The sequence below is a fragment of the Opisthorchis viverrini genome (genome assembly GCF_000715545.1).
Source record: "Opisthorchis viverrini unplaced genomic scaffold opera_v5_231, whole genome shotgun sequence".
Lineage (NCBI taxonomy): Eukaryota > Metazoa > Platyhelminthes > Trematoda > Opisthorchiida > Opisthorchiidae > Opisthorchis > Opisthorchis viverrini.
In genome coordinates, this window is record NW_008751889.1 from 776,471 (window position 1) to 799,207 (window position 22,737).

The window sequence follows — 22,737 nt, forward strand, 5'->3', positions numbered from 1 at the left end:
TGAAAACTGGAACTTTTGTTCATTGGATGTGCCGCTATGGAGGCATTGAGCAAAAATTTGATATTTTTACATCTTAAGATGACGCTTACATATAGCTGGAAGTGTACATGAAGTTTTGTGAATACGTATCCCAGATGAATATCACTTTCGGTGAAAATTACTTTCATACTGGGTTAGCTGTCGCTGCCTTGTTCTCACTCTAATGAGCAGAAGTACCGTTGTAGAGGTCTTTGTAAAAGATGCTCCGATCCCTAAAATCCCAATTATAAAGAACTTACGGCTAGATCTGCTGAAACATTTATATTCTATTGGACAGCGAGGGTAAGTGTGTCGGAAGAAACGAAATTCCATCTCCCTGGGTTGTATAGAAAAATTGCTGGCGTTACGGACTGGATTACACTTTACAGTGTCTCAAAACACACCAGGAGACTGGTATGCTATCAAGATATGTAAATGTGTTCTCTTCGATAAACAACTCAGAGGCCTCACTTCGCTTGAACACTTATCAACGAGGATTGACAAGCATTATTGGGGCATTCAAAATGCGTTAATGGCCTTTACTCAAAATGATGAACAGAACCTTGGCTTTGAATGAAGTTCTTATAAAGAAATAAGCAACGAGAGTGGCCGGTGAGTTAGACACTGTGTGCCCCACCGAGTGTATTCTTCATCAATAAGCGCTTTATTCCTATTGACCTGTAGTCAATTCCGTTCACGGGAAATCAAGCGTACGCCAAGTGTCTCTCGTTACCTATCCGCTGGAAAACTGGATGCCAACTGACCCATTATCGTCCCATGCACTTCAAGAGTCACTTAGTACAAAACCGCAGGTGTAGATTGCATGCAACGAAGCTACATCAGACGGAAAGACGTCTCTATTATCTCGGAGTCAAGCGTAAATGGTCCTTCTGATTGACAGGAGAATAACAGATGCAGTCAGATCAGCCATACTGATACTTATAGTAACAACTCATAACTATAGGCGAGATATGTGCTTTAACATAATTTGGATGCTTTTCAGCTCAAGATGTACGGGGTCATCTCCGTTTCCCAAATCAAAGTTTCGCAAGGACTATGATTACGCTCTGACTGGTAGTCACCAATAGCACACAGTAAATAGCCTTTAATCAAAGTAAAGTGGATGAAAAGGGGGATGACGCGGTGTGCAGGGGGTTCTAGAGATTCACCAATTTCGGATATTTTGTGATTTAATTTATCTCAAAGCTAGGCTGGTGAACAAACTAGCCTTCAGTACTTACGCAGTTGCGAAAAGCCCTTTGACAACCCACGACTGACTTCGCCCTTCTTGGGGCTCATTAGGTAGGCAAACCCTCAGGATTTTCATCAACCTTTTGTTCTACTTGAACCTAAGTTGCCCAAAATTAGCAAACTACACTCATTTACTCGAGAACATCGCAAACAAGAGATACAGATGGTTTCCAAATGACTCGGCCGTCAAAGGAATCTGCATGCTTGGTACATCGCCAACTTTGATAATGTCTGCAGACTCCCAGTAATCGTAGCAACCTCTACCTGCAATCACAACATAACGTTGATCAAAACAAACGGAAAAAACACTAGTTGAAGCATCAATTGGTGGAGGATAAATAGTATTTAATAATTGCGAAAGGTGGATCAGTGGTAAAAAAATTGTGATTACTTACCACAGTGAATTCTTTCGCAGTAATACCCGGGGTATTTCGTGCGTCTATCAAGTGAGTGTCATCCAGATAGTAATCAATTTTTTAAATCCGTAATTTTAATTCGCGTGCTGACCACTGAGACTGTTTAACGTCACATCGCTCTGGACTCTGGTCCTCTGCCAGGACTACATAATAGAAACGAATATTTTGGGAGATTTCAGGATGCCTCAGTTACTCTGGTTTGTGTGGCTGTTGGCTCTGTTAAATTATCTGACTACTCACCAGTAGTACGAGTGTTACCACAACTCATCATGGGTTCTCAAGGTGAACCTGGCACGTACCAAGGAAATTCAGCCGCACGTCAACAGTTAGGTTGCTCTTCTCAAATCACAATCTTTTCCTATGAAGGATCTCACAATCAACAACCTATGACTTTTGAATTCGTCCGTACGCTTCGATGGGTGGACCATTGTTTGAGGAAGCTCCGGGTCAAAGGAATGACCGGAAAACCAGTTGAGGACCGGGGGAGAGCGAGTTGTTGTCAGTTTTAAGGATTACTTTGGAATGTACTTCCGTGATAATTGGAATGAATCACATTTCCGGGAGTTGGATGATACTGGTTTGTGACTGCATGTGTTTTTCAACTCTAATCACAGCACTGTTTTTAAAACAGTTGAATCTTTTGAGAACTGTGATGAGGTATCTTAGAGCATGAGACTGAAATCCACTGATTGAAAGGTTTGCGGGTCAGACCTAGACTCGGTCTTTAAGGTGTTCTTCCCATACTTTAGCATTCAAGCATTATCTCACTCCAAATGCTCTTTCGAGTTTCATGACAGCTATGCACCGAAAAGCGTGTTAGCCGTACAATCCTCATTATATTTCGTACTGTCAAGGAATTGCGAGAACATAGTACAGCTATTCTATCAAACCTGGAGAAAATGTGCTCCTTGGAGTTAAAGTGATATCCACGAGATATCTGACCGCAGTGCTTACTGGTTTCCTCTAGTCTACTGAGCTTAAAGGTAGTCAGAAGCAGCCTGATTCCCTCCTGTGAACGTTCCACTGTCAGGACACTTTCTAATGCTAAAAATTACCAAAAAAAAGACCAATACATTAATCCCCACTGAATCTTGGAAAACTTACAGGAGAACGCGGATGCAGCGCTGCTTGAAAAACTGGAGGATGAGATCAGTGAAGACTATCTGTTCAGCGTCAAGAAGGCGATTGTGGATTTCGTTCTTTTGGAATCTGCCGACAAGGCTGTATCACAGGCGGCAATACAGAAGGCCTGCGACTTGGCCGACGATGAGTGCAAACCCCCCGAACACCGCAAAGAATTGCAAGTCGTACCGAAACCCTGGCATGCCTCATTTGATGCCTCGTTGCGCTTCTGCCAACGCCATCTGTTTACCACAAACGCATGCATGCTACAAGTACTCGACTTGTGGCACACCAGTTTTGCGTGAGTGTTTATACTGGTTTGAAAAATTTTTCAGGTAAATTCTCTTTACTACTCCTGTAGAGGATCCATCTGACTCAACTATAGTACGCGACTAAAATAACGAATTCATAGAATAAAATTGACGAGAATCAGGAGACCAGGTCTACCCGACGAGTCACAAGAATGTCGAAACGGACGGTGGTCTGTCCAGGAGTTTTCAGCAACCTAATGAATAGTGTTCTATTGCTGTTACTAACCATGATTATTGTCAATGACCACTACACCAGCATGATACTCAAGCACTAAGTCAGATGAAAACGGACAGAATGAATGCCACTGACATTAGTTAGCCAGCATATCCTTTAGCATCTACAGTCAAGCGCAAGGAGACTTAAGAAAGTCTCATTCCTACACAGGGATCGCACCGATACCGCCGAGACTTTTTGATACATCTTCAAGGTCATAGTGTGCCGTTCTTGTTGATGCTGATGATAACTTCTCGCTTTGTTGGCTGTGTATTGCAGCTGAAAAGAAGTCAAATGCGCTGAAGTTTTTCTGTTTATTGCACAATAAAAGACTCAAGTGACCTAAGTGAATAAAGCTGAAAAGAGCTCAGCAAAAAAAGACTATCAAACCTGGCTATTCTATCATTGTTTAAGGATGAGCCCCTCAGTACTGCTTGAATTAGTTGTGGGAACACGCCAAATGAGTAAGACAGCAACTTTCATAAACAAATCGACGAATATTGTCGGAAACATGTACTATATTTGATTTCCTGAAAAAAACTGCATTCTCTTCCAGTGATCTGCGTCTGATTGACATTCAGGAACTATACACAAAGCCAACGGCTATTGACCTCACAACATTCCAGCAAATTTGTAACAAACACATCGAGGCAGCCAAGGAGCGGCTTTTGAAGAAGTAAGCCTTCTCACATTTAGTACCTTGTTGCCATTTTTTTGAATTTCACTGCATGAACTTGGTCTTCTTTGTGCTTTCTGGCGACTAACATTCTTGCAGTTCTGTTAGTTGTACATTGTAAGTCGTTCAGCTGTAGCACCCTTTCGGTGCCTAACTGCCATGCCACCCGAAGGTTGCACGAGGGCTAGGATACTACCAGGTTGCCTAAGACAGGGAAGTCGAGAGCCAGAGGTCGGGTTCGAACTACGGACCTTCCGGTCAGTACGTTTGCGCCCTAACCACTTGGACCACCTCGCCCCATAGGTTGTACATAATATGGGGATAACCTACTGTCTGGCTGAGATGAAAAGGCACAGGCACGCGTCAGGCTTCGCACTCAGTATGACAGCTGATAGCATGAGAACATTTGGGAATTCTTCAATCGGAGTTTCGTCCCGTGAGTGAATCCAGTCTATACAGAAACAGCGAAGAGGAGTTTTCAGCAACCTTAGGACTAGTGCATTACAAAATGCACTGTATAGCTGTTTTGCCCCTATTATCAGTAGTCAACCATTCATATTTCACGAATCTCCAGAGCTATTCGAATTCGTAACCTACCGATTGATTAGAGGTTCAGTTGTTTGACCACAAGCAGCGGTCTGAGTAGCCCTCACTAAGGACAGCATTACGTACACCCATTTGGTTATAGACGGGAAAGCTGGTTGTGATCCAACCCGTTGTCGAAGTGGGCTCTTCAGAGGAACAGTTCTGTTAGTTTCGTTATTCTTCAGTATTTCAGCTACTGCCCACTGCGTATGAGTAGTTTGGAAGGAAATGGGCGAAAAGAAGCGTTCAGCTGCAGTACCCTTTCGGTGCCCGGCTGCCATGCTACCCGAAGGAAGCACGAGGGCTAGGATACCGCCAGGCTGCTCAAGCCTAGACAGTGGGGGGGTCGAGATACAGAGGTCTGGATCAAACCACGGACCTTCCGGTCAGTAAATTCGCGCTTTAACCACTGAGCAGTCTCACCGTTCAACTTATCCTTCGACCGGTGGACTGGGGCGAGTGCTGGAAATTCCAACGGCACGTAAAATCGACTGGTGGATAGAAGAGTTAATTAGATGTTGCTTTTTTAATTCCGGAATCCGCAGAAGATTTAAACCGGCGACCTGCGACCACAACTATAGTAATGTTGGCTTCAAACTGTGCATACCCTGAAGCGCAAACACAGCCTAATGACCACTTGCTTGATGTACCGGAATCGTAGTAACTTATCCATAAGATAGCTGATGATGTATCGGCTGAAATACGCCTCTCCAAAAGTCATGCTCTCCAAAACCTGGGGGAGGTGGATAACAGAATTTTATTTGAAGTAAACGTGCATTATGGCCTTAAGACGCTCGAAGAACTGGGATGGATGCTAGATGACCTAATGGGGAAGAGAAAACTGATTAGCTCTGAAAATTTACCGTGACTGCGTCATTATATTTGGACTTCTTCAGATTTTCATATACCGCTTTATTGTAAAGCAGCTTTCGACGAATTTTCAGCAACCATATGAGTAGCGCATTCCAAATATACATGTATCGCGATATCTCGAATATCGTAGTGACTGAATTATGAGGCGACCTGGTGCAGCACATTCAGTTGCCTGAGAACATCATAAACGAGAGATTCAGCTGGGTTCCAGGTGTGTCCCTCGAAAGAACCAAATTAGTTTGCAGATGAGTGTATTTCGCTAACTGTGAAGTAATTTATTTGCCCGTGGTCGAAGGAAAAGCTATTGTCGGTCACATAGATGAAAGAAAAAAGAGGAACAGGTTGGACATCGAAAATTTTCGATTTTTTGAAGGAAACCTAACTGTACTAAGCCAGTTGTTTGCTGTTCCTTGATGGGATCGACAGGGTTTTGGATTTGTTTGTGCGGATCTGTGAGATGCGGCTGAAAGGACCATGATCTCTTATACATCCACTCTCTAAACAAACATATCTAAAAATAAACGGATGATAATCTCAAGTGTCTTCTTTCTGAAGCTGGTGTCATCCCAAACAAGCTTCGTTTCATTCTACTCTTTCCGTTCCGCTTCACCAGCTGCAGGCTTGTCGGGTCACAGGCTTGTTATTCGTAAAACGCGTGTTTGGGGCAAATTCTGTAGGAACTCATCAAAGAATAGCCCACGTTTTGCGCTAAAGTCTCGTTGGTACAATCATATTGTCCTTGATCAGCTAGAGTATGCACGCTAGCTAGCAACAATATGAACGTAGGGGTTTACTCGGATTATGTGGCCCACCAATACCACTGATTTTACCTGACTCATTTGTGGTCCTTCTGCTGAACGCCTCAAGTGCTCAAGCTCCTGAAGTTTAGGGGAATACAGAACTCAAAGAGCCTTTCAAATATTGTAGACGTTCTGTGTATTTGCTACGGTCATAAACAAAAATCGTCCAGCTCTAGCACCCTTTCAGTACCTAATTGCCATGCCACCAGAAGGAAGCGCAAGGGCTGGGATACTGCCAGACTGCTCAAGCCTAGACAGAGGAAGTCGGGAAGCAGAGATCGGATTCGAACCACAAACCTTCCGATCAGTAGATTCTCGCTCTAACCAGAGCCATCTCGCCCCCATGACAATAAACGTGACCGAATGTCTCCTTTTTGTCTTTTTCCTCCGCAAGATGGCTTAACGAGGTTCAAAACATATTTTATCAAGGAAACAAGAAGAAGCTTATACCACCAAATGATGGTTCCGGAAAACTCGAGGCATTCTATCGATGTGCAGCGACGCTCATGACTGAAAATTTACAGAATCTGGGCCTTAACTCAATGCTGGACTACAAAAACCTCGTGTGTCATCCTCCGGTATGTTCTTTTACATGCTGTTTGAGATATATGAAGTACATCAGTTTCTACCCAATAGGTACATAGCTACGCTTAGCGCAGTGACTTAGAAACAACTGTGTTTTCACCCGCTTGCTTTTATTTGGAGCATGATGACATGAAACCAATTTGCTGAAATTTTGTTATCCTTCTTTGGGCCGTCGTCTCCAATGGAACGCTACCGCGTACAAGATAACTCGCCTCTTGACTTCACTGCTAACAAGAGTTTGGTACCAAGCCAAGCAAAGAAAGCATGAGGGGTTGCCCAAGCCCAGACGAGACCATTCGAGATGCTAGAGTTGGATTCGAATCACCACCTTTATGTCGAGTTATATGGACGGGATTATATTGACAGCCCGGTCTAGTAGGTCTACGAATGAGTCATTTCTGGTACATTTCAATATCCCCAAGATTGACTGGATTATCTGTAGCTGCGAGAGGTTGTAAGCATTGACCATCTGACCAACTACGCCATTTTCTCTGTCGTCAGCGTCTCATCGAAAGAATTCATCCTGAAAGGCAGTACCAAGGGCACATCATGTTCAACAAGAGATTTGTACGTCACATCGGTTCTTGCGTTAAATTCATGTTTTTTTGCCCCTGTTCCGATGTGTTGATAACTTGTGACTAACAACTTGATTCATTTATGCAAAGTCCACGTTTTCCTAATGGATTTCAGGACACTTCCTTCGGCCATGAGATGCCCGGATTCATAATTCGCTTGCTTTTGGATGAGTCAACCATTCGGTTTGAACCGTCAATACAAGAGTTCGAGACCGTGCTCCTAAGCATGTTTGACAACATGCACAAAGTGATTCAAAGTATCCCAAGAATCGAAACAAGGTTGTATTCAGAGTGGGTAAGCTTGCACGCATCAAATTTGTCTGTGTAGTGCAGGGTTTCAAAGATGGGTTGTATCCTAAACCAGGGGACAGATATCAAACTTGACCCCATATTCAGCATGTACTCAATGAAATGACTATCCTTACAATCTCCTTGCTACAATGAGACAATTTGAGCGTACATTCCCTTAGTTTTCCGTTCTTTTATTGTTCAAGCAAAACGTATGTTAGGTTAAATTCTTTTCGAATTCCGGCAGACGATTTTTCAACCAGTCGGTCTAGAACAACCATAGTTCATTGACAAACCCGTTCACGTGCCTTTCACTCTCCTTGATTTGTTTAGCAAGCTGACGATAATGCAACCCTCCATCCAGTGATACTTAGCGAAATCCTGGACGAATATAAAGCAAGTGTGAAGAAGATGCTGAAATGGGAAGCCAAAGGTCCAGAATCACATACGCGCGAATATGACAAGTATCAATTTTTGGTGAACAGACAGGTATGTTGTTAGGTCTATCCTGTCGATTTTCGATTTGCTCACCGCAACACGTATCAGTTCGAAGTTTCACGTTTTAAACTGTCCTGGCTTTCGTATGCGTCTGTTGACCTTATCTCGATCGTACTCGTCTTTTGGGTGGAGGGAGTATGCCGTACATCCCATTGTGATCAACAGACTTCCGGATTCCGGTAGTGTACGACTTGGGTACTGTAATAATGGTGTTGATGAATGAAATGTTTACTGACTTTGATAATTTCACTGCAATAGTTTTAGATGGTACGATATTCGAGATAGCGCAGTATATTTTTAAAAAGGAAACTACTCACAAGGTTGCTGAAAATTCTTCAACTGCGATACCTCGAATATCGTGCCAACTGAAACATGAGGCAGTCTGCGTGCAGAACATTCAGCTGAAGAATATCATAAACGAGAGATTCAGTTGCACCAAATGGATTTGCAAATGAGTGTATTTCCCTAAGCTCATTATCTTATAGATATCTTGCGGAGAATAGGCGCAAGCCGATGGGCCGATAAAAAAGAGCCAATAGGAGACCGGACTGAAGCTGATGTCCGTTTGGCGTGAATGCTCAATAGCTGATCGATATGCGTAGGCGGATTTAGTGAGCGCAACCACAGCACGTGCACTTGGCCAGACTGTGAGGATAAATCGAGGCGAAGAAAGCTGTTTAAATCTGTTCAAGCAATTCGTCGCGTCCATAACGTAGCTCAACCATCTGGGTCCATATCGTGGAAGACTTTGACAAACTCTTCCTCCAATTCTCAGTCAAATTGTAATGACCACGTTCTTGTTTTCAGCCCAGTGAATATCCAGTGATTAGTCAATTTTAGTCTGAAAACCTCATCTTTTGGGTGCTCGAAACACTTGCAAGTGTGCGACCTATTTCTAATCCTTCACTCAAGAGTAGGTTTTTGGATAGAAAAAGCAAAGTTTGGAAAACAAGCACAATGCAATAAAAAAAGTACCTACAATAATTTGTATACCCCATCCTATTCCAGGCTGAAAGAGATGTCGAAGCACTGCTTTCCCCTAAAGTTCCTGAAAAGATTGAACCGGTCAAACCCATCTCAGAAGAAGACGAAGAATCCCTCGATAGTATGGAAGAAGTTGGAATGCCGGTTCGAAAGGATGAAGAAGAGATACCAGAAGGTCCAAGTTTTGACGATCTGGCTCGCGAGCTGACCAAGTACACACGACTGATGAAACGCATACAGTATGAGTCAAGAAGAGTCATCAAACTGGGTCTCTTTGAAATTCACTGTGATGACTTGATACGGGCACTGGCAAAACGTGCTGAAGCCATTGGAGATAGAATACTTGATCGTATTATGGAGGATCATCGAACCATTAATAGACAGTGAGTTATTCTTATCCCAACTGTTTCATCTGTGGATGGTAATGATGAGAGTCTGAAAGCCCTATTTGGGTGCTTCGAGTTGGGTAATGTATCCCTCTGACCGATAGCTGACATTGCAAATTGTCCTTTGGACATTGTATAATATTTGAATCTACACCATCCACCAAAACATGCACACTGGTCAGTGAAAACTGACATACACATGAAGATTAGTTGGAAATCATACTAGACTAGACGATGTGAAATTTTGAGTTGGTGATCTTGAACACGCTAAACTGTATCCCTCATATACCAAAACAAGATTCTGCGTCAATCCCCGTAGTCACCTTTTGCATACTACTTAAATGCAGTCGGCTGTACGATTCGATCAGATTTGATCAGATCCCTGAACACGTGCTAGTCGCCTCTGCTAGTTCACACAGTCCTTGTGAGGAAAACTTTACTTTGTCAGGCTTTCGAAGGAATAGAAAACCAATTTGGCTGGTTATCGTTTCATGTGACTCTACGATATGAATATATACCTCGCAATTCTGACGGGACACTATCGAGAAACAGTGGGCACATTCTTCGCCAGTAGCTCTGACGTATAGAAACATGTGTGCGAAACTGCTATTGAAGCGATGATATCTTCAAAGGGTAGTACTGGTAACAAGGGTGGGGCCGTTCATCTTCAAAAGCATCTGTGTTTTCTCACCCCAAAATGTGACAACTACGTCATGCAGCACATCATAACGTCTAATTATCACGGAGGTCATATTCCTGAAAGTAACCACGGGATGCCCGAAATCTACTGAGACCCTCAACTCCACTACCAGATGCTGGCCAGACAGACAACGCCCCCTCAGTATGCGTTGTATCAAAGCCAGACGGTGCGAGACAGCGTTGGACGAAGGCCGGACTGTGTCCTTCCAATCAAATAGCTTGCGGGACGTTGTGTTTTCGCACTCACGCTGTCGCACTCGCTTGTTCCGAATAAGGTTGTTGTGTTCCTTATCGGCGAGTCCCTTCCTGGTACTGGGTACTGGAGCGGGGACATCAGTCAGATATAACAGATTGGTATAACACTAGTAATTCTGCTTGAAGTGTACTGCAGATAGTTGTACAGTTCGACCAGAGCACTGGAAATTTGCGCCAACTTCAAACCGGAAGCTTTCTTTGCATTTCCAAAATGCCCTCCCTACGGGATATCTCTTTTCTTGGTAGTTGAATCAGGCTTATGGGTGCCATGACACCCCACAATATGTTGACGATCGCGGTCAGTATTTTGTCCAATTTTTAACCCTATATTATAAGTGACTACTTCACCGGAGACCTTTTTACTATCTTTTCTCGACAGCAAATATATACTATTCAATTGCCGTCCTTGGTTCAACGCATTTCAATCACCAATTCAGCTCAGGCCACTGCGTTCTGTCTCTTTCGGTCACCAAAATGGACCGATATTGGTGCTAAATAAGCTGAGTTGATGAGCCATCAGTACTTCACCGTCATCTTCAAAGTGGTCTCCCACATGTCCTCAACTTCCTCGATCAGCCTTACAGCCTGCATAGCCATCTTGATAAATCCGGAAGTGCGACCTTTTCGAATTACGGTCTCTCTGGTTCTTACACGTTAGCAGTGTGCTGAATCAATTTTCCATTTGCGTACCTGCCATACAGGTTAGCGTGTGGTATGTGGGGGTCAATAACCGAGCCGCTCTCAGGTGCGAACGACTTAGAGTTCTAGGTTGCTATGTGCCCGGGCTGTCTTCGTATCATTGCTAGAATAACCAAGGACTAAGAATACCATGATGTATGATGCTTGTGTTCCCAGTTTACCTCAACTTGTGTGAAGTTAGAAGTTGTTTTGAATCCTGGGACGGACAGCCGATCCCCTCCGTGTACATATCTATGCAAGTGCTTTGGTGGACAGGTATACATGAATTATTCCATAGAAGAGCAAGAAGCACTGTGCAGTGTAACAGGATGAGTCATATTCACCCTCGAACTGAGAGTTTCTCTATCCAGGTTGAACTCCCAAGACACCGACAAGTTTTGAAGAACACCTTAGAGTAGAATTGATTGGTTCATGTGATCAGATCAGTTCACATCACAGTGCTTTCTCTGTATTGGAAACAAAAATTTGAGAAACACGTTGAGGAAGGAATCGGTTTTGGAGTTTTCCGGTTTTTCACATTATGAACAAAGCAATTCCTTCAAATAAGAAACCTCCCTCTGCAAAACACATTGTAGGTAACCGTGTTTGGAAGTCAGCCTTTCGCAATATGAAGTATTCCGTACTCCACTAATCTAGCCAGGAACGCTTTAGCACCGCAGAGTAAAATTAGAAGAAAAAAAAGAAGTAGACTAGTCAGCTTTCAGGTGTTTTGGACTTTCCGTGTGACTTGACCTCAAGCAGTTGTTGTTCCGTTCTCCGGGCTTGTCATGGCTGTTAAGCTCCGAAGAGTGCCACAGCTGAACAAAGCTTCCACCCGAGCTATTTCGACCGACTACCGAACTTGAGCTCACTAGTTCGACTGATCCAGAGCAACTGGGGTCCCGATGATTGGTCATCGGGTGGACTCAGCTTACGTAGTTTGGTAATTCTTTGCTATGGGTGCGGGTGGGTAATAAACTTCGATATTACAGCCCAACCGAACGAAATGTTAGACCCAGTACCTGATCTTTTCGACTTCTTTTGCATCGAATTTGGTATGGGCATTCGCAAACTTGAGTTGTTTGAGTTGTTTCCAATGAAACGTTTTTGCCCTCACCCAAAAGGTCAAGGTTGTACATTTTAGTAGATCAGAAGGATTGTGCATGCACTTGTAAGCCAGTGTCAGGTATGTCGCTCAGTCCAAGACGCAGTACATATCAAGGAACATTCGCACAAAGTTTAATCTGACGAGAGAGGAACGTTTCACGTGAAAATCCCTCCGCTCTGAGACTGTAATACAGGTTAGCGTGTGGTATGTGGGGGTCAATAACCGAGCCGCTCTCAGGTGCGAACGACTTAGAGTTCTAGGTTGCTATGTGCCCGGGCTGTCTTCGTATCATTGCTAGAATAACCAAGGACTAAGAATACCATGATGTATGATGCTTGTGTTCCCAGTTTACCTCAACTTGTGTGAAGTTAGAAGTTGTTTTGAATCCTGGGACGGACAGCCGATCCCCTCCGTGTACATATCTATGCAAGTGCTTTGGTGGACAGGTATACATGAATTATTCCATAGAAGAGCAAGAAGCACTGTGCAGTGTAACAGGATGAGTCATATTCACCCTCGAACTGAGAGTTTCTCTATCCAGGTTGAACTCCCAAGACACCGACAAGTTTTGAAGAACACCTTAGAGTAGAATCGATCGGTTCATGTGATCAGATCAGTTCACATCACAGTGCTTTCTCTGTATTGGAAACAAAAATTTGAGAAACACGTTGAGGAAGGAATCGGTTTTGGAGTTTTCCGGTTTTTCACATTATGAACAAAGCAATTCCTTCAAATAAGAAACCTCCCTCTGCAAAACACATTGTAGGTAACCGTGTTTGGAAGTCAGCCTTTCGCAATATGAAGTATTCCGTACTCCACCAATCTAGCCAGGAACGCTTTAGCACCGCAGAGTAAAATTAGAAGAAAAAAAAGAAGTAGACTAGTCAGCTTTCAGGTGTTTTGGACTTTCCGTGTGACTTGACCTCAAGCGGTTGTTGTTCCGTTCTCCGGGCTTGTCATGGCTGTTAAGCTCCGAAGAGTGCCACAGCTGAACAAAGCTTCCACCCGAGCTATTTCGACCGACTACCGAACTTGAGCTCACTAGTTCGACTGATCCAGAGCAACTGGGGTCCCGATGATTGGTCATCGGGTGGACTCAGCTTACGTAGTTTGGTAATTCTTTGCTATGGGTGCGGGTGGGTAATAAACTTCGATATTACAGCCCAACCGAACGAAATGTTAGACCCAGTACCTGATCTTTTCGACTTCTTTTGCATCGAATTTGGTATGGGCATTCGCAAACAAACTTGAGTTGAGTTGTTTCCAATGAAACGTTTTTGCCCTCACCCAAAAGGTCAAGGTTGTACATTTTAGTAGATCAGAAGGATTGTGCATGCACTTGTAAGCCAGTGTCAGGTATGTCGCTCAGTCCAAGACGCAGTACATATCAAGGAACATTCGCACAAAGTTTAATCTGACGAGAGAGGAACGTTTCACGTGAAAACACCGGTGGTTTTCCTAAACTTGAATAAGACTCAATATTTTCCTCGGTTTATGGTAAACTGGGCATGACTGTTTTCAAAATGAGTTCGTAATCTCCTAGCGACTATCCACGATGGTTGTATGTTCGAACTTTTCTGGAGATTCGCGAGATGCTAGTTGCTGATGGTTTCTTGCGAAGTCGTCACCGAGGAGCAAGTCAATACATGACCACGTGATGTGGATCCCTTGAATGAAGAATGAATAGTGCTCTATCCTGATTAAGTGCGAGTTAATCATACTGTTGATCAACCGCTCCTAGTCAAACGGCTTATTCATCACTTTGTAGCCGAGTTCGAATCTCTGCGGCAGTTCGTTCGAAGCGGATTGATCAGTGTTCCGCGGCTTTTCGGCATATACTAATGACATTTGCACGATGAAATCCCGGTTTTCATAGACTCCATTTATTCTTAATTCAGATACTAAGGTAGACCAAACTGTGATTTACCATTTTGAAGAGTCAGATTCAAGTTCCCACAACCGGGAGCTTGTCATTATCTTCGTCATCTGCAAAGTTGTTTCGGCCATTTAAGACTGCCAGATTCGATGATATTTCCCCCAGTATGCATCCACTAAAATGCGCACGTTTACTCGACTTCTGTGCGCTGCCGTCGGGCTACAAAGTAATTGGTCAGTTCATTTGTACATGGTGTTGCACCGTCGATTCTGGCAAGTCCTAACCAGGCTGTACTTTAACCCTCCCTCTCCCCCCTCACTTGTTCTCTAGACTGATCACGGAATACGAGGCGATCGCGTCCAAAGCACTTACTATACCAACCGATATTACACATATGATGCAACTCACCGAATTCGTCAATCATACTGAGAAGGTGACAATGCATGATTTGGAGCGTAAATTGGACCAGTCCAGAGACCGTCTGTTGTTCCTGATGGATCACGCCCAGCTGAACCCATCCGATATGCGCATCAACAGTCAAGTCTTTGAGTGGCACATGCGAATGGAAGATGTATTTGAAGAGAATCGCCGAACCGCTCAAATCAAACGCGAAGAGTTTGAAATTGGGTTGCGATACAGAAGAGAACGCTTCCTGGAAGAGTTGGAGGCGTACCGACGACAAGTTGACGAATTCCAAGGTCTAGGTGATTTGAATGAGATCAACCGGTACTTGAAGAAGGCACAAGCGCTGGATGTAAAGCTTGAACAAGCAGCCCTGAAAATAGAAGGTTTCAATACGGATGAAGAGGCACTTAAGTGGGACACGACATCCTACCCACTGCGGGCTGAGATTCAAAGTGCACTTAGGCCATTTTTGAGGCTGTACGAGACAGCGGTGGAATTCAACACAAAGTACAGGGATTGGATGGACGGGCCGATGGACAAAGTTGACCCCGAGCAGGTGGAATTAGAGGTATCCAACCAGTACAGAACACTATATAAACTTGAAAAGTCATTCGACACTCTCCCGGCACCACGTAAAATCGCTGCGAAAGTACGCAGCAAGGTGGAAGAATTCAAAGAACACTTACCACTTATACGAACGTTGTTCAACCCCGGTTTACGGGACCGTCACTGGGCTCAAATTTCCGAAGTGGTTGGTTACACGTTACGTAATGAAGAGGGCATGTGTTTGGCCAAGTTGGTGGATATGAATCTGGAACCGCACATTCCCAAATTCGATGCGATTTCCGAGGCCGCCACAAAAGAACATAGCTTGGAGAAAGCATTGGACAAGATGCGCAAAGAATGGGCTCCAGTAAGCAACTTCAGGAGTCTATAAGACACATTTCCATTGGTCTTGACAAGCATGGTTAGGCTTTATGAGTAGTCATCAACACTTTCTATGTGGGTCATATGACTAGAAATTACCAGTTAGATATTGACTACCTGATCATGTCTTCGGTTGACTAAATTGAGAGCATCCCCTAACACAGTGGTGGGTGCTTTGCTACCCCGAATTCCCCATTACCTTCAGTGAAGTAGTATATCAAACTAGACGACTAAACATGTCCAACTTCCTGTTGAAACAATCTAACCACTTTCCTGTGCATTTCAACGATGCTGATTGCGCAGTCCAATAGGGCAAGTGGATTGACCGAGTGACAAACAGTAATTGCTCTGTCACGCGGCCTTCGGAGGGGATATTCAGTGTGAGATTTCAAAAAGCGGCTAGACCTGGCTCAACGCATGACCCATGACTAGAGCTTCCAGCTCACGTTCCTGAGATTGGGTTGCTAGAACAGCAATCAGCATAGGATCGATCGATTCAGACAGACGGTGGAGCTGTTTCCGTCCATCCCGAAGCCTGTTCTTTAAAAGTACACGCTGGCTGGCATCAAAATGTCAAGACAGACCCTTAAGACCTCGGTGGGACAGTCAATTCACGTTCATCGGCCTAGTTACTATGGCACCGAACGAGGCACGAGGGCTGAGTTACTGCCGTTTTGTTCGAGCATTCTTGATGCCGGTCTTTCCGCTCAGTAAGTTCGCACCTTAGGCAATAGGTTATCCAGAGCTACATTTACCCAGCTATATATGAAACCTGTCGACAAGAAAGACTTAAAAAGAAAGGTGAATATCGTCTAAGTCAAATGCTCAATATGATCTCCTCTGGTTGTGTGATACTTGTACATATGGATCAATTCACCCAAGACTTCAACGTTTAAAGTAAAATCACAAGTCTTAGATGAAGACTACTTAATTGACTAGTCTCATGTCACCTATTCATATCTAATCTTCTCATTCTGTCCTGTCATTTAGCTCGAATTCAGCTTGATTCCTTACCGCGACAGTGGCACCGTCATTCTTTCCTCTGTGGATGACATCCAGGTTCTGCTTGACGACCACATCGTAAAGGCCCAGACAATGCGTGGTTCACCATTTATCAAGCCTTTTGAAACCGAGATTCGGTGAGACTAACAGATAGTTTTTTCAATAAGAAATAGGTTTTTTTCTCCTGGTACCGGTCTCAGAAGTAGGGGATCATAGTACTTTCCATGTAGTGATCCTTTGCTTTTCTTGCAGCCATTTTTCAGCACAATGTTTTACTTCTAGGTGCTGTAGTACTATCATCATCAGTTGCTGGTGGGGAACCAAGAAATGCACCTAGGAGGAAATCTCACGACTTCTTGGTTCGTTTAAACAGTAAGACTTATGGGAAAATTATCATATGACTCGCACCAAAATCGTTGTTTACGTTATTGGTTCGCGACTTCATGGGGTTTCGTAAGATGCACGTTACTGCTGCTTTTCGATGAGAGTGAAATAGCTGTACAGTGTTCCTGACTTTTCAGCATACATTAGCTTCATTTACAGGAAGAAAGCTCCATTAAGATTCCCGAATCCCGTCACACCGCCAACAGGCCTTAAGTGGCTCAGAGCATGAATAAAATACACCCGATGAGTGGAGCCTCCATCTGAGTAGTCATCACTCGAGGGGCCAGTCAGCACGTGACCACATGACGCGAACCCTGTGGTTGAAGGATGATTGACGCTATATTCTGTCTAGGCGATAGCTAATCACAATGCTAATCAGCTGCTCGTATTCGAACGGTTAAGCCGGGAGTCGCATGTTCGAGACTCTCTGGAGTTTCGTGAGATAGTCGCATGTTCGAGATTCTCTGGAGTTTCGTGAGGTACGCAGTGCTAATGATTCCCAATAAAGATGAAACGTCTGCACATTGGTTCTCGGCATAAACTGATTTCATTTACAGGCTCCGTTAGATGTTTAAGTGCAACCGGTTTTAGACAACGGAAACGAATTCGAATCTTCATTTACTTAAATTTGGCTATCCTTCTATCGTAACACTATGTAAACCCATAAAATGCATACCTACAGTGCAAGCATACACGGATGACACTTAGCAACGTCAAAAGTCATGTCATTCTGCGAAAACTTGTCCGACTGTCTGACTAGAGAAGCGCAATTCATACATTTTTAGTTTTGTATGAGTGGAACTTCTACATTGATCCGATTTATTTAAAGCGAACATTATCAACCAGCTCTGTGCCTTCAGCACAATCGGCGGTTCATCAACTTCTATGAACAAGCAAGATCAATAAGTAATTCCGCGGTTTACAACAAAAATACAGTGAGACATCCTAAACATACACGATAAAGTGCTGGTCAAATCTGTTGTATATTTCATTCCACAGAAACGCTGTCAGTGTATCGTTTCACCGAAAGCTCGTAAAACTTTCTCCCTATGATAGTCCCATGAAGTCCCATTCCATTACCGACAACCCTCATCGAAAGCGTACTGTCAACTACCTCCTAAAAGTGGCAACAGAGTATCAGCTGTTTACCCAAACTCTCTCAAACGATGAGACCTTTTCCAATCGTTTTGAAAACAGAATCAGCTGATTTCCATAGTTCGGCGGCCTGGTAGCTCGCTTTTTCCTCCCTGTCACTGGTTCTCGGGGAATTCAAGCACTCATTCACCAATCTCTGTGTGTCGGGGGAGGTGCCGTACTCTCAGCGTGACCTCTGGTTGTGATTTTGAGGTCGAATTCAAAATGCCAACAAACCTATTTGTTCTCAGTACGACCATGAGGTGTGTCACTTTGACCATTTCAACCCACAAGTGGATGAAACCGAAGGCGTGGTCTGAAACTTCACGCCATTTGACTCAGGTAAGCAGGTGCACTATGTCACGACAACGAGACCACTGAGTGGATACAGGTGGAATTAAACGACCACCTACCGAACGTCATAGTAGAGCAAGTTACGACCGAATATTACGGTATCTCACTTTCACGAATGCCGGGAGTTGTGAAGAAAAACGTCCACAAACCCATGGGCAAATCCTGTCAGCGTACATTCATTCTTAATCTCGATACTGGTTTGCCAAAACATACGTCCTTGTATCGCCAAGGAGGGGGGCTATCGTCAATACATCGGGTCAAATTGGGCAATGGGACCCCTCGTAGTTCTCGTACTCAGTGGTGCATATCAGACAGACAACGCTGCCGTTGTCTTGGTAGGTTGGTCGCGCTAGGTTGGTTTCCCTATGCCACTGCAGTGGTTGGAAGGTTAAGCAAAGGCACACAATCAGGAAATTTGTGAGAGTCCCTTCAGCTGCGTTCAGTGCCCTTCGACTGATTCTATTCAAAAGTCAGTTTCAAGAGAAAATGACCACATGTTTGTTGTTCTCGTGCTATGATTCACAGTCTTAATAGTGCTCAAAGTGTCTGTATCGTTGTTAGGCTTGTGAACACCTACAGCCCCAACTCGCAGGCAACTTTTCAAGCATCCTCTAACTTCCAGCTCTTTATCTATCATATTTCAGCGAATGGGAGGCAAAGTTGATTTTGACGCAAGATATCCTAGATGAATGGATGAAGGTCCAAGCGACGTGGCTCTATTTAGAACCGATTTTCAGTTCCCCTGATATCATGGCGCAGATGCCGGATGAGAGTCGTAAGTTTACGACTGTGGACAAAACATGGAAGGAATTGATGAAACAAGCCAATCTGGATCGTCACATCATGACCGTGATTACAATAGATAAAATGTTGGACAAGTTTAAGAAATCCAACGATCTACTTGAGGCCATTCTCAAAGGACTGAATGCCTATCTGGAAAAAAAGCGTCTCTATTTTCCGCGTTTCTTCTTCCTGTCCAACGACGAATTGTTGGAAATTTTATCCGAGACCAAAGACCCTACGCGTGTTCAACCGCATCTGAAAAAGTGTTTTGAAGGAATCGCTTCACTTACATTCACCAAAAATCTGGATATTACCCATATCAAGAGCAGTGAGAACGAGATTGTCGAACTGAAAGATGTGATTTCGACCTCCAAAGCACGTGGAGCAGTAGAGAAGTGGCTTCTTGAACTAGAAGATGATATGATCACCTCGGTTCATCTGACCATTTCCAACGCACTCGAAGACTATTTGCAGTCGCCTCGCAGAGAATGGGTGAAAACATGGTGTGGACAAGCTGTCTTGGCCGGCTCAATGTACTTTTGGACGCTTGAAACGGAGAAGGCTATTAGTGAAGGAGTCGTTTCCATGCAAGACTATCTCAGGGTAGGTGGTTTTAGTTACGCTGATCGTCTGTCATCAACTCTTTGATGCTATACAACCAGCATTGTTTCCTACAACCTTCTTACATCACCCTCCAGCTGAACAATCAACAAATCGAGGAGATTGTCGCCATGGTTCGTGGGAAACTATCCAAACAGAATCGGACTACACTGCAAGCCCTGATCGTGCTTGATGTACATGCTCGTGACGTTCTGGCTGAGCTGATTCAGGTCAAGTGCCAATCGAACACGGAGTTCTCGTGGCTCAGTCAATTACGTTACTACTGGGAAGAGAAAAAACTCGTAACCAGAATGATTAATTCCCAGTTAAAGTAAGTTGCAGTTTAGCGAATATACACTCCTCTGCAAACTAATTTGGTTTGTCGAGAGACTCACTGTTATGTCTTGATGTACGGTCGTGCAACTCTGTGTCGGTCCCTTGGCTTCCTGCTCCGCCCACTATGGTATATCAAAACGCACGGTAGCTCTACACAGCCCTTTATGGAGACAAAGGAAAATCAGTACAACTGTTTATATATAGGGTAGTCACAGAGTGTTCCACAAGGTCGTGCCAGAATGTCCGTGAGGGGGCGAGAACCGTCCAGTCAAGGTGCTTGACTCGGATTGGCTGGCATTCTGACCAATCAGGGCAAGCCTACGTCTGGCCCGTGTCCTGCACGTGACACATGCGTCCAAATGATGTGATGTTTGGTTATTAGGGACGGCTGGCCCCCGAACACATCACCGAGACATGTTATTTGGAATGCACTACTCATAAGGTAGCTGAAAATTCACCGACAGCCCAAGTTGCAGTTTTTGTGTATTTGTTCCAGCGCGAGTTCCATATCACACAAGGTTGACTCATCTCGCTAGGTTTCATTTTGCCCCAAAACGTCCGAATGAATAAACAGAAAGAGGGGTTTTGTGGACAAAGGAGACTTGAACCGATCTCGACGTTTCGTGTGAGTTTCCCGTATGGGAAACCTACTATAATATTGTTGTCTCAAGAGAACTTTCAGGAAAGGCAATTTTTCAGAACAGTTCGCTTTTCGTTTATCCCATTTAGATGGTCTTATGAAGCGTATGTGTTAGAGTGATCGGCAGTAATTAATCAGAGGAGAAAAAACCTCCAAAAGGGACTCTCATAGGTTGTTTTCAATCAGTTGGAAAATATTTGGGACCGATTGGGTAGTCATCATTCAGAGAGGTTTGGTAAACAATCGGTGAATTTATTGTTGGGCAACGTTTGGCTTCGTCAGGACAATTGAGTAAGGAAGTAGGTTGATTGGGTTTTAAGGCAGTCAGGGAACCAATCCGCGGGACTTCTTATAACTAGCCGACTTGACCAGTGCTTGTTCAGTCTGATGTGTTCAGTCTGATGTTCCTGTTTGTTGGTTAGTGGGGATGACTAACATTTACGATAGACTGGTTAGGGGGGAGGAGTTGCCTTCATGTGTTGAACCCGATTTTTCGTCCTTGCTTTTTCAGCCTAGGACACCTTAATGGAATAGGCCTCTTGGGGTCGTTCACAGATATCGCTCATCTGTGTTCGTCGAAGGGTGCCGGGACAACTTGAGGTAGAGGGTGACTTCAAGATGGCGGATACCCAGTGGGTTTAATTAATCGACAACCAAGACGGCTATGGGTGCCAACACCAATACCAAGTGGATCGGAACAGCGGTCATTCCATACGAAACAGGGACATCTGAAGTCATTAGAAGGGTACTGAATACGGCTAACATTAGAAGTAGGATTCCAGAAGGGCAATACTTTACGCTCGGTGTTAGTGCATTTGAAAGATCGCCATCCGGTTTATAGGACTAGGAACTGTGCACACAAAATAAAATGTAACGACTGTACGAAGGTTTATATAGGTCAGACAGCCAGGAAAGTGTACACCAGAATCGGTGAGCATAAGCGGTCCATTAATAGACCACCGAGAAACGTAAATGAATATCAGGCGATAGTCAAAGATTCTGCAATGGCAAGGCATGCTGTAGACATAGGCATAGGATAGATTTGAAAAATGTGGACATCCTTAGACGGGGTTTAAGATTCACACCACAGCGACTGGCGGCTGATGCGGTGCAAATCGCCAAGCAGCCCAGAGTAAATAGAATAGAGGTCGTAGAACTTGCAAGCGTGTGGAGAGCTGTTTTAGATTAGCCGAGATGCCACAAGGCGGTGTGCAGTTATCAGCGAAATAGTCCGGGTATAAAGTACAAGTAAGATCCAATTAACCCCCCTCCCCAAAGCAATTGTCCCGGCACCCTTAGACGAACACAGGTGAACCAAACCTGTGAACGACCCCAAAAGAACGATTCCATTATGGTGTCCTAGAATGAAAAAGCGAGGACGAAAAATCCGGTTTCATCATGATGACAACTTCTCCCCCCTAACCAATCTACCGTAAATGTTAGTCATCCCCACTAACCAACAAACAGGAACATCAGACTGAACAAGCACTGATCAAGTCGGCTAGTCGTAATAAATCTCACCGACTGGTTCCCTGATTGCCTTAAAACCCAATCAACCTACTTCCTTACTCACCTGGCCTGATGAAGCTTTTGTGTCAAAAGCGAAACGCTACCCAGTAATAAATCCACCGATTGTTTACCAAACCTCTCTGAAACTCTCGTATCATATTTAAATGGCGGGTTTCAGCTGAAGGGAAACCCATTCACGGACTTCATGGTTTTGGGGGTGTGGAATAAGGGCTATGGTGTCGAAGACACTTAATATTTGAATGTTGATTTTTGGTTTGACTCATATGACACTCCTGTGGTTCTGTTCACATTCTTCTTGTCCAGTAGCCACCTGGTGCCATCTATTAAAGATTACTGATTACCAGGATGAGTGAGTTGACGCTGCCAGCTGAGTAGTACCCAGTTTTGGGAATTCGACACACTTAAAACACCAGCGGTTTCGAAAATACCCAGGTGTGCATGTAA

General features: G+C 44.1%; 2 protein-coding genes across 2 annotated transcripts in view; one reads left to right on the forward strand and one right to left on the reverse strand.

Moving 5' to 3' along the window:
* Window positions 1-22,737, reverse strand: part of T265_08729 (hypothetical protein) — a gene marked incomplete at both ends in the record, with an annotated part of 84,000 nt that overhangs the window by 7,908 nt on the left and 53,355 nt on the right. The window contains one exon of the mRNA XM_009174609.1: window positions 14,571-14,898. Within this exon, the coding sequence (XP_009172873.1) occupies window positions 14,571-14,898 (328 nt within the window). The remainder of the gene's footprint in view (window positions 1-14,570; window positions 14,899-22,737) is intronic.
* Window positions 1-22,737, forward strand: part of T265_08730 (hypothetical protein) — a gene marked incomplete at both ends in the record, with an annotated part of 81,115 nt that overhangs the window by 4,003 nt on the left and 54,375 nt on the right. Inside the window, 11 exons of the mRNA XM_009174610.1 lie at window positions 2,792-3,108; window positions 3,889-4,008; window positions 6,661-6,844; window positions 7,353-7,418; window positions 7,542-7,721; window positions 8,048-8,203; window positions 9,221-9,579; window positions 14,529-15,516; window positions 16,521-16,669; window positions 19,049-19,790; window positions 19,886-20,118. Coding sequence (XP_009172874.1) covers window positions 2,792-3,108; window positions 3,889-4,008; window positions 6,661-6,844; window positions 7,353-7,418; window positions 7,542-7,721; window positions 8,048-8,203; window positions 9,221-9,579; window positions 14,529-15,516; window positions 16,521-16,669; window positions 19,049-19,790; window positions 19,886-20,118 — 3,494 coding nt within the window. The remainder of the gene's footprint in view (window positions 1-2,791; window positions 3,109-3,888; window positions 4,009-6,660; window positions 6,845-7,352; window positions 7,419-7,541; window positions 7,722-8,047; window positions 8,204-9,220; window positions 9,580-14,528; window positions 15,517-16,520; window positions 16,670-19,048; window positions 19,791-19,885; window positions 20,119-22,737) is intronic.